General features: G+C 36.9%; 1 protein-coding gene across 9 annotated transcripts in view; it reads left to right on the top strand.

Annotated features, from left to right (window-relative positions):
- Positions 1 to 14,672, top strand: part of HECTD1 (HECT domain E3 ubiquitin protein ligase 1) — a 63,372-nt gene that overhangs the window by 44,370 nt on the left and 4,330 nt on the right. For 7 of the 9 annotated variants that reach the window (XM_048306105.1, XM_048306109.1, XM_048306106.1 and 4 more), the window contains exons 26-37: positions 53 to 274; positions 1,963 to 2,096; positions 4,325 to 4,481; positions 5,310 to 5,532; positions 7,982 to 8,036; positions 8,275 to 8,457; positions 8,803 to 9,013; positions 9,096 to 9,181; positions 10,745 to 10,872; positions 12,613 to 12,814; positions 12,959 to 13,096; positions 13,343 to 13,950. In XM_048306105.1, coding sequence (XP_048162062.1) covers positions 53 to 274; positions 1,963 to 2,096; positions 4,325 to 4,481; positions 5,310 to 5,532; positions 7,982 to 8,036; positions 8,275 to 8,457; positions 8,803 to 9,013; positions 9,096 to 9,181; positions 10,745 to 10,872; positions 12,613 to 12,814; positions 12,959 to 13,096; positions 13,343 to 13,950 — 2,347 coding nt within the window. The remainder of the gene's footprint in view (positions 1 to 52; positions 275 to 1,962; positions 2,097 to 4,324; positions 4,482 to 5,309; positions 5,533 to 7,981; positions 8,037 to 8,274; positions 8,458 to 8,802; positions 9,014 to 9,095; positions 9,182 to 10,744; positions 10,873 to 12,612; positions 12,815 to 12,958; positions 13,097 to 13,342; positions 13,951 to 14,672) is intronic. The other 2 variants (XM_048306111.1, XM_048306112.1) reach the window with 2 other exon arrangements.

Consider the following 14,672-nt stretch of genomic DNA (forward strand, 5'->3'; position numbering starts at 1 on the left):
CTCTTCAAGTCATCAAATCATTTATTTTATCTTACCATATCTTTATCTATAGCTTCTCCTCTTATGGGTGCCCAAAGTTTTCCTAATCTGACTACAACTGGTACCACATCAACAGTGACCATGTCTACATCCAGTGTTACTAGCAGCAGCAATGTAGCTACAGCAACTACAGTTTTATCTGTTGGTCAGTCGCTTAGTAATACTCTAACTACTAGCCTAACATCAACATCTAGTGAGAGCGATACAGGGCAGGAGGCAGAATATTCTTTATATGGTAAGTTTCATTTTTAAATGAACATAAGCATTAGACTTCCCATTAATGACTTTTCCTTTTATCCCATTGTTATGATTTTCTCATATAGTAGTTTACTTACTGAAAAGTATTTGAAAGTTGAGCTGTTCATGTGTTACTAGTTCTGTAAGGCAGTAAGTAAAATAATGTTAACGTAGTATTTCCTTCTGTTCTCAAATCTTTATTTTCAACAGTTTCTATCCTATATTACTATTATTTATGGTATAATTTATCTAGGCACTTGAATATTTTCCCTCCTCAAGTTTAGTTCCTAATGTAGTTTGCGTATGTACTTCTAATTACAGTCAAAATGTTATTTTTTGTTGCGTTGTATAGGCATGCTACATGCACAGTCTGATGTACCTTGTATTAGGCACATTGTACCCTTAAAATAGCTTCCAGGTATCTCAATACCATCATAGAAATTGCAAAAAAATTGAAAAAAGTACAAAAATTGACAGGAAGAATGAAATTACATGATTTACAAACAGATCCAGAGTTCTGTGAATGCTATACCCTAGAAATAGACTTTAGGACAGAAGTTACTTGAGGCGTATGAATACAGTGAGAGAAGATTTAGATAACTTGGTCGGTAATACACAGGAATCGAGCTGATAAAATGAAGTCAAGAAAAACTTGGGATGGATATGGGAAAATACTTCCTAATGTAAAGTTTATTGAACTGTGAGATATTCTTGAAAGAAAAGATACTTGATTTTTTTAAAATATTGTTTGATTAAGATTGTGTTCTATTTTGTTGCCTATTGAAATTGCTTGAAAAATTTCGGGTAGTTTCAATGGGTATTGGAATTGAGCTGCTTGGAGGCAGTTGATTAATATATCTGCGTATACTGTTTCCCTTTGCTCTTTTAATTAAGTCTAATTTGATGTTTTGATTGTGTGACAAGTCTTAAATTATATCACCAACAACTGAGCAAATAGAGTGCATTCAAGTATCAATAGGGGTGGTAGCAACAATACAAAGGGTGTTTGGGTGGTATAGATAGTTTCTATGTGCATAGAAAAGTGTAGAAGTTCAGAGCTTCATCCCAGTCCACTTGGATTGCTGTGAACTTCCTTTCTGGTTTTGGGAGGTTGTTTTTTAAGTCTTAGTGCTAAGTGAGTAAAATGGAACTTGGCCTTCAACTTCTTGTTACAGTAATTAATTAGCAATTGAATCTTTAAAATACCACTCTTAAATGTTTATCTTACATGTCCTTTATATTGTAAATTAAGGTCTAAACCACACATTTTTTGTGGAAATTACATCACTCACCTGTTTTTAAATTATTGAGACATAGAAACAGATAATACGCATTTGTACACCATTTTTTGGTGATCTTTTGTAATCTAAAATAAGTGTAATTATAAAATACTATAAGCAAATGAGAAACTGATCACTCTTGCTGATCACTTCTACCAATAGTAAGTGCTTTTATAGTTATGCTATTGACTAGATCCCTGCACTTTTTAACAGGTATATGCTTTTATCACAGCTTTTATTCCTGTTATGCAATAGGCAATTTTTTAGTTTTCTCTTTCTGGTTTAAGTAAGATTTGCTTTTTCACTCTTTCCAATGCTTTGGTTCTTTAATTTTAAAAATTCTGCTTTAAAAGTTATACTTGGCTTTTGCTCTGTATGTAAATATATATATATGTGTGTGTTATAGATTTTCTTGATAGCTGCCGAGCTAGTACTCTGTTGGCAGAGTTAGATGATGATGAGGATCTACCTGAACCAGATGAAGAAGATGATGAAAATGAAGATGATAACCAAGAAGATCAAGAATATGAAGAAGTTATGGTATGGTATAGTTAGCATAGGTGGTGTCTTAATTGATTAACAGCTGCATTAAAAATCCACAGATTTTTTTTTTTGCAATAGGAAGTCTTAGCTATAGTATCTCCATTAATTAAAACACATTTATTTAGATTTACTTCATTTCTTGCATGTAGTCAAAAACACAAGAAAAGTGTTTTTAAACACCAGGATACCTGAGACCTTATGGGTCAGAATTAATGTTTTAAAACCAGGCTGGGAACAAGTTGACAAGACAGTAGAAATGATGGATCAGTAGAACTGATAGTTCACAGGCTGATGAAATGATACAACTTTGTGGATACGCTGCTGTATTTTGTAATGATTCAGTTCTGGCATGTGTTTAACTATAGGCCTGTATGAAGCAAAAGTTTGCCAGGGGAAATCTCTCGCTTCTCAAAAAAATCCCCAAAACCCCAACAAAAAAAACAATGGGGTGGGGGTAAAACAAAACCCAGCATGGTAGTTCACATGGTTCTTGCTTACACTGTCAAGAGTTCTGGCTTTTCATTTGGTTGTTCTTTATTGGTATGAAAAATGCTTGGCCTTCATGAATATTGCAAGATCTAAGAGGAAAAATATAAGGCTTCACTAATGCTAATTTTATGTTTTACAGAATAAATATAAATACTGTTTTATGGAATTACAGAAACTTCATCTTGTAATTAATATGTAAATATTTATTTCATTTGAACCAAAATATTTAGCGTTTTAACTTACTGTAATTATGCTTTTAAGAGAAACTCAAGTACATTACTAAACATCTTTTTTCACCTTCTCCACAAAGGTACAAAGTTAGGAAAAAACCAAGCCAGTACTACTTAAGTGGATCTACAATGCAAGCAGTAACTTTAGTTTGTACAATGTTGAATAATTAAAAAAATTATTAAATGGAGTTACTATTGTTCATGGGAAGCAGCAGAAGTAGCTAAAGTAGACTTGGCTTGAGATTATACAGCAAGAAGCAGGTCTGGAAAAGAAAATTTTTCTTTCTTGGGTTCCAGTACTATTCCCTTTGATATTCCATGTAATTCTTCTCAATGAGGAGTTGAACAGATTAAAAGCTTGTTGTAGAAAATTCATAAGCAATTAATACTTGTTAAAGCTTATTGAAAATTAGGTACTTTTCCCCACCAAAATAGTTCTAGTATTTTGATATTTGATTTAATCTCTGGATAAAATGTGTATACGTTATGTATCAATATATGTATACACTTTGGAAAAAAGTGCTTCTTGTTTTCAAAAAAATTAATTTGTTTGTTTTGACATCACTGGGTATATTTGAACCTCTGGTATTACAAAGTTTGTGGAATACACAAAATACCTACACCAACTTTACTGGTCTTCAGTACTCTGTATTTTCCTGTGTTCTGGTGCTTCATGGAAACTTTAATTCTTTCCAGAAACTATAAATACACCTGTTTTAGGGTTAGTCCATTTATGTTCATTTCTGTGGGTTTGATAATTTTGATTCCTGCTTGACCAGTTAAGTGGAACTATATGTGCCAGCTTTGATTTATTTTATGTTGATTTTATAGAGAAAATTAACATAATGAAGACATAATGAAATGATGGAATGGGTAAGGTTGATAAGAGCTGCAGTGGGTCATCTGCTCCAACCTCCCTGCTCAAACAGGGTCGTCCTAGAGCACATGGCACAGGATTGTGTCCAGATGGTTCTCGAGTATCTCCAGTGAGGGAGACTCCACAACTTCTCTGGGCAACCGGTCTCAGTGTGTGATCACTCACACAGTAAAATTCTTACTCGTGCAGGTGGAACTTCCTGTGCATCAGTTTCTGCCTCTTGTCCTATTGCTTGGCACCACTGGGAAGAGCCTGGATCCATCTTCTTGACACCCTGTCTTCAGACAGTGATGAGGTCCCTTCCCAGATGCCTCTTCTTGAGGCTGAACAGGCCCATCTCCTCCAGGCTTTCCTCATAAGAGAGATGCTCCAGTCCCTATGTCATATCTGTAGCTTTGTCTAGGCCCTCTCCAGGAGCTCCATGTGTCTCCTGACTGAGGAGACCAGAACTGGAAACAGCACTCCAGATGCAGCCTTACCAGAGCTGAGTAGAGTTGCAGTTTAGTTTGTGACTGTTTGTATTCATAAACTTACAATTTTTAAATAAAATTATTTTCTTTAGAAGAATCGAAAAAACAACTAGGGTTTTTGGGTTTTTTGTTTTGTTTGGGTTTGGTTTTTTTTTTTAGGAAGAAGAGGAGTATGAAACCAAAGGAGGCCGTAGAAGAACATGGGATGATGATTATGTATTGAAACGGCAGTTTTCTGCTTTGGTTCCTGCTTTTGACCCAAGGCCTGGTCGTACTAATGTGCAACAGACAACTGACCTAGAAATCCCTCCACCAGGTATGCTGACAAGATATGTGATGCTTAATCTGACTTTAGGGTGGAGATTCACTGTTAAGGGCCCACTGCATCTGGGGATCCTATCACTACTAACCAGTACAACATGCTCTTGCGGCTGTGTGGCTTTTCTTTGCTTAAATGAGAGTTTCATCTACCTCTGCAGGTCTAAGCATTATTGAGGGAAAAGTAAATTAAATGCTGTGTAAAATAAGCATGATAAATGATAAAATCTCTTGATATGATAAAGATGTGATAAATACCTTGATATGTCTGGTTCCACTACAGGGACTTAACTGTGTTAAAGCTACACAGAATAGCTTCGGAGAGGGCGTGCTGAAACAGTGCAAAGCCAAGGCAGGGGAAGGGTAATGCAGTGATGAAGCAGTGTGAACGATCAGCAGCACAGCACCTGATTTTGCTCCTTGGCTCTTTAGATCATTCTTGTTCAGCACTGTGGATATACTCAACGTTCGTTACAGAGAGGAATAAGTAGGTTTTAGCATATGTGCAAATAAGCCACTGCTTATTTTGAAGAACTGAAAGGAAGATACTGTGTATGAAAAGAAGAACGCATGTGCTGTGATAATATCTAAGGAGGTGTTACCAAGATGCAGGGATCAATAGGCATTTCAGAAATTCCTGTTAATTTTACTCCCATAAAGAAATTCTTCAATCGTAATTTAGTTCATAGTTAGAACTCAGTCTCGTCTCTTTGGCATGTGTGCAATAAGTCATTGCACTTCCTTACTGAACCATGTTATTGGTGTTTAAGCCACCTTGTCATGCATTATATATTTTGTATTAAGGGTTCTCAAATAATTTTTGCAGGTACACCTCATTCAGAACTGCTGGAAGAGGTTGAGTGCATGCCTTCGCCACGTTTAGCACTTACCTTGAAAGTTTCAGGTCTTGGAACAACTCGAGAAGTAGAACTGCCCCTAATGAACTTTCGATCTACCATCTTTTACTATGTACAGAAATTGTTACAGCTTTCCTGTAATGGCAGTGTGAAATCTGACAAACTTAGACGTATTTGGGAGCCAACATACACGTAAGCTTACCAGTTCATTATTCTGTGTGGAGAACACTGACTGATTAGAAAATGGATGGGAAACAATGTTAATTTTTTAACTCCTTTGTAATAAGCAATGCTAGAATTAATTTTCTTTTTGTGTTTATGTCAGGATGTTATTACTGGTTTTAAAACTATTGCTGTGCCTGAAAAACCAAAGAAAAAAATCATAATCTTTAGGGATCTGCTTGGAAAAATCCCATGGGGTTATAGTCCTAGTGAAAAGAGAAGTCCAGGAGAGTTGATTGATTTTTTTTTTTCCAAGAATCATGTTCTCCAGACTCAAAGACAGTCCATCCCAATATGTAGGAAGTCAGGCAGAGTCGGTAGGAGACCTGCGTGGGTGAACAAAAAAGTGTGAAAGGGAAGCATGCAAGGAGTGGAAGATGGGTCAAATTATCTAGGAGGAATCTTAGTTGTCCCAGCTTGAAGGTAGAGCATTAGGAAAGCCAGAGCACATCTGGAGTTGAATCTGGTGAGATGTGAATGGCAAAAGGTTAGTGAACACTCACTCGACATATAAGTCCATGGGACCCCATGGAATGTACCCAGAGGAGCTGGCCACTCTTTATTATCTTTGGAAGGTCATGAGGATTGGGAGATACTTCTGAGGACTGGAGAAAAGGAAGTCTCATTCCTGCCTCCCACAAAAGCAGGAAGGATCTAGGAAACTACAAACTGGTCACTCTTTAATCCCTGGAAAGGTGATAGAGATAGTCCTGGAAACCATTTTCAAACAATGAAGGATAAGGAGGTGATGGGAAGTATGTGGCATGGATTTATGAAGAGAACATCATGCTTAACCAGCATTATAGCCTTCTACTATATGCCTGGCTCAGTGGATGAGAAGAGAGCAGCAGATGTTATTTTCCTCGACTTTAGGAAGGCTTTCAACGCTTTCTCTCTCACTGACAAACTTAGAAAGCATGGACTAGATAGTGTCTGAAAAACCCCTGAACTGCCAGGCTCAGATGGTTGTGGTCCTTGGTGTAAAGGTCCTTGTTGTACCCCAAGGGTTGATACTGGGTCCAGGATAGTTTAAACATCCATATTAGTGGACTGTATGATGGGACAGAGCAGACCATCAGCTTGCAGGCAAAACAAAACTGGGGAGGAGTCCCTGTTGGAGCAGATGGTTGTGCTGCCGTTCCAAGAGACGTCATCATGCTGGAGAAATGGGGAGACAGAAGCTTTGTGACATTGCACAAAGGGAGATGTAAAGTCTGTCAGCTGGGGAAAAATCTGCTTGTGCTGGTTCAGGCTGGGGGTCAGCTGGCTGGAAAGGAGGTTGTTGAAAAAGGCCCTGAGGGTCCAGGTGGACATAAAGTTGGGTGGCATGAGCCAGCTATGGACCCCAAGAGCAAAGATGATCAACAGCACCCTGGGCTGCATTAGGAAGGTTGAGTAAGGTGATCTTCCCCATCTGCTCAGCACTGGTGAGACACACCTGCAGTGCTATATCCCGGTTACATATATCCCAGCTATGGCTCCTCAGTACCAGAGAGACATGGACATGACTGAGTCTAGCAAGGGGCTGCTAGGACGATTAAAAGGCTTATTGCTTCTGTCGTACAAAAAAGATTCTGAGAGATCTGGATTTGTCTAGCCTGGAGGAAAAAAGACTTGTGGGCTCTTACCAATGTGTATGAATACCCGATGGGAGGATATAGGGAAGGCAGAGTATGGACTTTTCTTTGTTGTCACATGTGAAAGGAGAAGAAGAAAAAAGGCTCAAATTGAAATACAGGAAATTCTATTTAAGCGTGATGTTTGAGGGCCCTTCCAACCTTAACTATTCTCTCGATGTTAATTTGACCTTACTAGCTTTACAGCAATAGACAGAAATTGTGAGACTGTATGATGGTGTTTTTCATTTACTACCCCTTCTGTCATACTAGAAGAATAATGCCTATGAAAGTGACAACTGCAATAAAGAGGGGTGCAGTATTTTTAACTGTATTTCAGATTTCATCAGTGCTTATATGTTGCACCTATTGTCTGAGTTGCCTTCTGTCAAAAATTGCATGCTGTAACAAACTATTTTCTAGTTAGAAAACATGAGAAATAGTTGTAATCTTCTAAGTTAATGCACAGTAAGCTTCCCTAGGACTTAAAAATTTTAAAGAGTTGGTGCATGTGTAGTGAAGAATCTAAAGACGGCTTGGGAAATTGGCACGATGAAGGTTGTTTGATTACTCAAGTCTCACTTAAGGAAACATAAATTAAATACTTTGCAAGATAAATACCAATATCATGAAAATAGAGCTTAAGAACTTTGCTGCCACTGGGTGTCCCAGATGTTTTGTGCAGCAAAGACCAGCTGCTGTTGCTGTTTTACATCATATTATCTAACAAGTCAATGTATAACCTCAGAATTTAGAGGATGTGCTATGAGTATGAAATACTAACTCATTGTTTTGATGTCTAGAATCATGTACAGAGAAATGAAGGATTCTGATAAAGAGAAAGAAAGTGGAAAAATGGTAAGGCCTACTTCTGTGCCTTTGTGTTTTATGGCTGTTTTAATAAAAGCAAAAGAAATCTTATTGCAGTTTTTGAAATGCTACATTAAAAAAAACTAACAGTTTTCAATTACTTAAAGAATATTAGTGAGTATATTTGTAAATGCATGCTCCTTTAAGAAAGACATTATATATTGCATGTGAAATCTTAAAGACTTTACAATCAGGAAAAACCAACATTTGGTGGTTCCTGTTGTAGGGTTGCTGGTCAGTAGAGCATGTGGAGCAGTACCTTGGCACTGATGAATTACCAAAGAATGACTTGATAACCTACCTGCAGAAGAATGCAGACTCAGCTTTCCTGCGCCACTGGAAATTAACCGGCACTAATAAAAGTATTAGGAAAAACAGAAATTGTTCCCAGCTCATAGCTGCATACAAGGTATATGTCTGCATCCAAACTTTTTTATTATGAATGGCTGTGTGCTTTGTTTTGCAGCTTTAAAGATTCTTGTGGAGGGAGAGCCATCATATTTATAGGGAAGTTGAATATTTAAAAGCCAATATCAAGTTTAGGTTTTGCTGCTCTTGCCTTTTTATTTTAACGTCTTCTGTTAAGTGTAGTTGTGTTAAAATGCATTCGAATAATGATTTGCACCATGCGCAGTTTGATTAATTGTTACATTTGAGCACAGTAACCATTTTGATTTTTTCAAATCATCAACTTGGAATGCAGTCCTAAAGACACCAACATGCAGTTTTCATTCTTAACCATTTTTTTTTACAGGATTTTTGTGAACATGGATCAAAATCTGGATTGAGTCAAGGGGCCATTTCTACTCTTCAAAATTCTGATATCCTTAGTTTGGCCAAGGAACAACCTCAGGCCAAAGCTGGCAGCGGACAGAACTCCTGTGGAGTAGAAGATGTTCTGCAGTTGCTTAGAATTTTGTATATAGTTGCCAGTGACCCTTACACAGCACGGACTTCTCAAGAAGGTAACTTAGCTATTTTGCAGAGCTTCTGAAATATTTTAATGAAAACAAAATAAAAGAAAACTTTTCTCTTGATTATTTTCAGAAGGAGATGATCATCCTCAGTTTAACTTTCCACCAGATGAATTCACAAGTAAAAAAATTACTACAAAGATTCTGCAACAGATTGAGGTATTACACTAATACATTATACATAGTGTATATATGTAATATTGGTTTAGGACTCTATTATTCCCTTCCTTACCTTGGCTGTTTGAAATTATTAGTTTTTTGCCATTTTTGAATTGCTTAATACATATTTTCTTTCTTACATTTTGAATGAGTAAATTCTCTAAAAACAGGCTAGTCTGAATAAAAACATGCAGTTTGGTTTTGTACAAAGCATACAAAGCTTTTTTACTTGATATATCTTGGTTATGAATAATAATAATTTTTTTCTGTACCAGACATCGATGTTACAATGTAGTGTGTCTGTCTGCCTGATGATTATGGAAAAAAGGCAATTTATTGTGTTAGGGTTTACAGACATTTTATTACTCATACATTCTACATAAAGCTTTCAAAAATAGCATTTAGAAAGCATCTTATTGGTCCCAGGTTAGTTAGATACATTAAAAAGAAAACTTTAAGATGTAGTTCTTCAATAGAACTACATTTTCTTCAACAAAGATTAAAGAATATTCTCAACTTAATTAGCCCTTGTGTGCTTTTTGAGGTTCAGGGGTTTTTTTTACAGTCACATTGTCCTAATTATTTGTTTAAAAAACGTTTCAATTTCTCGTGTTCTTTCGAAGACTGTTCTGGCACCGTGAACATCCTTGTAGTTAAAATTTCTGTAGTATAGTTTATTTTAATTGTATTTCAGAAGGGACTGTAGTAATATTTCAAGGGGATAACTTTTCTACCACCAAGTTTCTTTCATGTCTTCTGATATTGAAAAGGTAATATCTAATCTCTTTTGGGCAAAACTCAGGAGTAATTCTCTCCAGGTAATTGGGTACTTTGATCTCCCCACAGTACTTTTGAGTAGTGTATATCCCAGCAATTTACTACAGCTTTTATCGTCTGTGTCAAAGCACTCCGTGTCCATTCTGAAGTCCTAGAAAGTTTATGAACTTAGAATGACAGAATATGCTGAGTTGGAAGGGATCCACCGGGATCATCGAATCCAACTCCTGGATCTGTGCAGAACATCCCAAGAGTCACACCCTGTGCCTGAGAGCATTGTTCAAATGCTTCTTGAACCCTATCAGGCTTGGTGACCTGTTTACCCGCCCTCTGGGTAAACAGTCTTTTCCCGATACCTGCCCTAAACCTCCCCTGACACAACTTCAAGCCATTTCCTTGAGTCCTGTCACCCCAGAGAAGAGATTGGTGCCTTCTGTCTTCTCTAAGAGGATATATTTCCAAATTTACCCAAACCGGTGCACTGTTCCTCCTCTTCCCCTCACAAGGAAATAGTATGCAGCAATAAGGTCTCTCCTCGGTCTCGTCTTCTCCAGGCTGAACAGACCAAGTGAGCTCAGCTGCTCCTCATACAGCTTCCATATTGATAGCATTTAAAAGAGAAAAAAAATCTCAGTTGCTGAGAAGAAGGAAACTTACTCAAGCACGGATAAAAGCTCTGTACTTGGGTGTATTTGCTGTGTATGTACTTAGTTACAAACTTGTTGGAACCACCTAAGTCAAATTATTATTAACACTTTTTTTTTCCCCCGTTGCATTAAACTACAGGAACCCTTGGCACTAGCAAGTGGAGCTTTGCCAGACTGGTGTGAGCAACTGACAAGCAAGTGTCCTTTCTTAATTCCATTTGAAACAAGACAGTTGTACTTCACATGTACAGCATTTGGCGCATCAAGGTAAAAAAAAAATATTAAAAGAAATATGACTGCTTCCTTTTCTTTTTTTACATATAATAGTTTCTAAATTGCTGATTTCCAGAAGGAGGACCTTAATCCTAATGAGACAAATTTTGCTTGCCAAATCTGAATAATTTTGGCTAATAGAAGGAAGAAGATGGAAAAGCTCAGAATGACAAGAAATTTCATTTTTTAACTTTAGCTGAAGATTTACTTGTGTACTTATAGCTAGGTTATCCCATTGGCCAATTTGTCTGGGTTACAGTTCATTGCATAAAGGATCCAAAATCCAAAACCACTTGGAGAATCATATGAATTAAGTGTTTTTTGAAAACATACACCTAATCACATACATTTTTATGGTCCAGCAATTGTTTTGGGATTGTTTTGGTTCGTTTATTTTTAATTCACTAGTATTTTAACAAAACAGAAAAAAATCTACGAATAATATACTATTTTGAAAGTTACTATTAGCTGCATAATGAAACTGTAACAGAACCAGACTTTAAAACATCTAAGGGTACCCTCTAGAGTGCTTTGTTACCTAGGTATCGTTAATATTTTGATTGCAGCAGTCATTACCTTGAGAGTATGTAGGCAGTGTAAACCTTTTTGTTGGTATACTTTTGTAATGAGAAAGAAGAATTTGTTTTTGAGGGTTTTCTTGCCTGTTGCTACACTTTGTTTTCCAACCCAAAGGGTAGAGAGAGTGTTGCTGAAATTACTGTTTTGTCTTATATGCAGTAGAAATGCCTCATGAAGAGTATAAAATGAGGCATTTAAAAAGAAAGAGAAAGGAAGAGAAGGTATTATCTTGAAAGACATCAATTTAAATCTTTTTATTGTGTAAAAATTATAACTTTTACAGAAAAATGGCCCACATGTTGGGGTCTTTTTTGTTTTGTTTTGGAAAAACGTACTTTTTAGAAAAGCTGCATTTTAAAGAGATCCCTCAGGAAACATTTCATGTTACTTACTTTGTAAGTAAAGAGCTTTCTTAAACTCTTCAAATACTGGTAGTAGTTCTTAAAACTCATCTATTCTGTATGAACTGTAGGTGTGTACACTCTCTCTCTCTGTCTGTCATGACACTGGGCTGTATTTGCGGAACAGCAGACGGTAGCTTTGTAGATAGTTTAGTGCTGCATAGATAATACGTACAAAAATTTGGAAATCTGACTTTGTATAAGTACTGCTATTAAAGGCAGCTGTTCTTCCGTCACTGATATGGGTCTATTTGTCTATGATTGCCCTTGAACTTCGGTTCTGTGTTGCTCTAAGGAATGTGTAAGTAGATAAATCTGCAAAACTTGGTCAGTATCAATGGAGTGATGTGCAACTGCCTTACAGTATATAATGAAAGGTGTAATATGTGTCTGTTTTATAAACAGTTCTGAGCATCTGTGATTAAAAATTCTACAGTAAATGCTACCTTTTGCTCTTTCCACTGTAATGAGAAAAGTATAGGAATTCAGATCAAGAATTGTATATTTTCATTGGTGCTATCATTAGAAGCTGGGACTTACATTAGAAATTATTTAGTTTTCTGACTTCATAAAATATGAAGCAGCCCATATTTTGGGGCATTTCAGGCTGATAAATAGTTTGGTTTATACCTAAAAAAAAAAAATTAGGAGGCAATTAGTACTCAACAAGTTACTTTTTGTTGGTGACTACTTTCAAGTTTTTGTGCTGGTAGACATGGAGGTTTTAAATAACTGGTGGTTGGTTTTTCCCCAGAGCAATTGTATGGCTGCAGAACAGACGTGAAGCCACTGTTGAACGGACAAGGACCACGAGCACAGTGCGACGTGACGATCCAGGAGAATTCAGAGTTGGACGCCTCAAGCATGAAAGAGTAAAAGTTCCGCGAGGTGAATCCTTGATGGAATGGGCAGAAAATGTCATGCAGATTCATGCAGACAGAAAATCTGTTCTAGAGGTAAAGCATATCTGCCTAGCAGAGCAAGGTTAGATAGCTATTTCTAACGTACTGGACAGGATATTGAATATCCTGTTCCATAACCAATGCTGAACATTTCACTAGGATTTTCTTTTACTATTAACTTCCCTTGTGTTTTTCTAGGTTGAGTTTTTAGGGGAGGAAGGAACAGGCCTGGGTCCTACCTTGGAATTTTATGCATTGGTGGCAGCAGAATTTCAGAGGACAGATTTGGGAGCTTGGCTTTGTGATGATGATTTTCCAGATGATGAGTCTCGTCAGGTACATTTTAATTTGCATTTTAAACTGGGTACTTGTGTAAAAAAAAAAAAGAAAAACAAGCTAGACATCCATGTTCATGGAGCATCTAGTCATCATGTTCAAGAATGACCACTCTGGTCCACAGCTTGTTTTTTTAATTGTTCTCTTCTTAACAGAGCAGTAGAGTATAATAAGTTAGACGGTGCCAATATATACTTAAATCCACCTTTAACCATGTCTGCTTTTTTTGTCTGTCTCTTAACTCAGGTTGATATTGGTGGTGGGTTGAAACCGCCTGGCTACTATGTACAGAGATCATGTGGACTGTTTACAGCACCATTCCCACAAGATAGTGATGAACTTGAAAGAATAACCAAACTCTTTCATTTCCTTGGAATTTTCTTGGCTAAATGCATTCAGGACAATAGACTTGTGGATTTACCCATTTCTAAGCCTTTTTTTAAACTCATGTGTATGGGGGACATTAAAAGTAACATGAGTAAGTTGATATATGAATCACGGGGTGACAGAGACTTGCACTGTACTGAAAGTCAGTCAGAGGCTTCTACAGAAGAAGGGCATGATTCCTTGTCAGTAGGAAGTCTGGAAGAAGACTCCAAATCAGAATTTATTCTTGATCCACCAAAACCTAAGCCTCCGGCCTGGTTTAATGGAATTTTGACATGGGAAGACTTTGAATTAGTAAACCCACATAGAGCTAGGTTTCTAAAAGAAATTAAGGACCTTGCAATTAAAAGACGTCAAATTTTAAGCAACAAAAATCTATCAGAAGATGAAAAGAACACAAAACTGCAAGAATTAATGCTGAAGAATCCATCAGGTTCGGGGCCTCCTCTTAGCATAGAGGATTTGGGGTAAGAGTTTTCATATTTATTTATAGATGTGCAAACAGTGTTTGAGATAGAAGAGATAGAGACAGAAGTCAACACATAATTAAAAATGAAGATATTTTATTTTTAAATAGCATCATTGCAAGGGGGAATCCATAGAGATGCAGCCATATTCTTTTTCCTTGGTTTGAGGATTTTCTCTTCCAACTTGCTCAGTTTCCTAATCTTAAATGTGGCTACGCTGCAGTGCTATATGACTCTGGAAACATAAATACTTGTAAACACAAATACTTGTAAAATCACACCTTTAAAAAAAGGGTGATTCAGTAATTTCTGTGCTATGATAACTTGAAATTTATCAAGATTTTTGGAGAGCTTTTAAAGAGGACAGATTGAAATTTCAGATTGTGTTCCTAGTGCAGTGTTGAATCCATGTTAAACAGAGCATATGTTGACTTTTAGCAAATGTAAAAGACAAAGTACCCATACCTGTGTAAACCCATGTCAGGATGTCATCCTCCCTAGTTTTAAATACTTCCTTTGAAACAACAGTTTTTCTACCATTAATATTATGGATTATTTATTATAATCATATTGTGCCACAAAAATTGCATAGTGTCACAGTTCAGTAATTTCTTACGGCCTTGGAATCATAGACTGTCCTGAGCTGGAAGGAACCCCCAAGGATCAACCTGCACAGCACCATCCCCAAGAGTCGCACCATGTGCTGGAGAGCTTTGTCCAAA

Source organism: Corvus hawaiiensis, chromosome 6 (genome assembly GCF_020740725.1).
Source record: "Corvus hawaiiensis isolate bCorHaw1 chromosome 6, bCorHaw1.pri.cur, whole genome shotgun sequence".
In the NCBI taxonomy this organism is placed as follows: domain Eukaryota; kingdom Metazoa; phylum Chordata; class Aves; order Passeriformes; family Corvidae; genus Corvus; species Corvus hawaiiensis.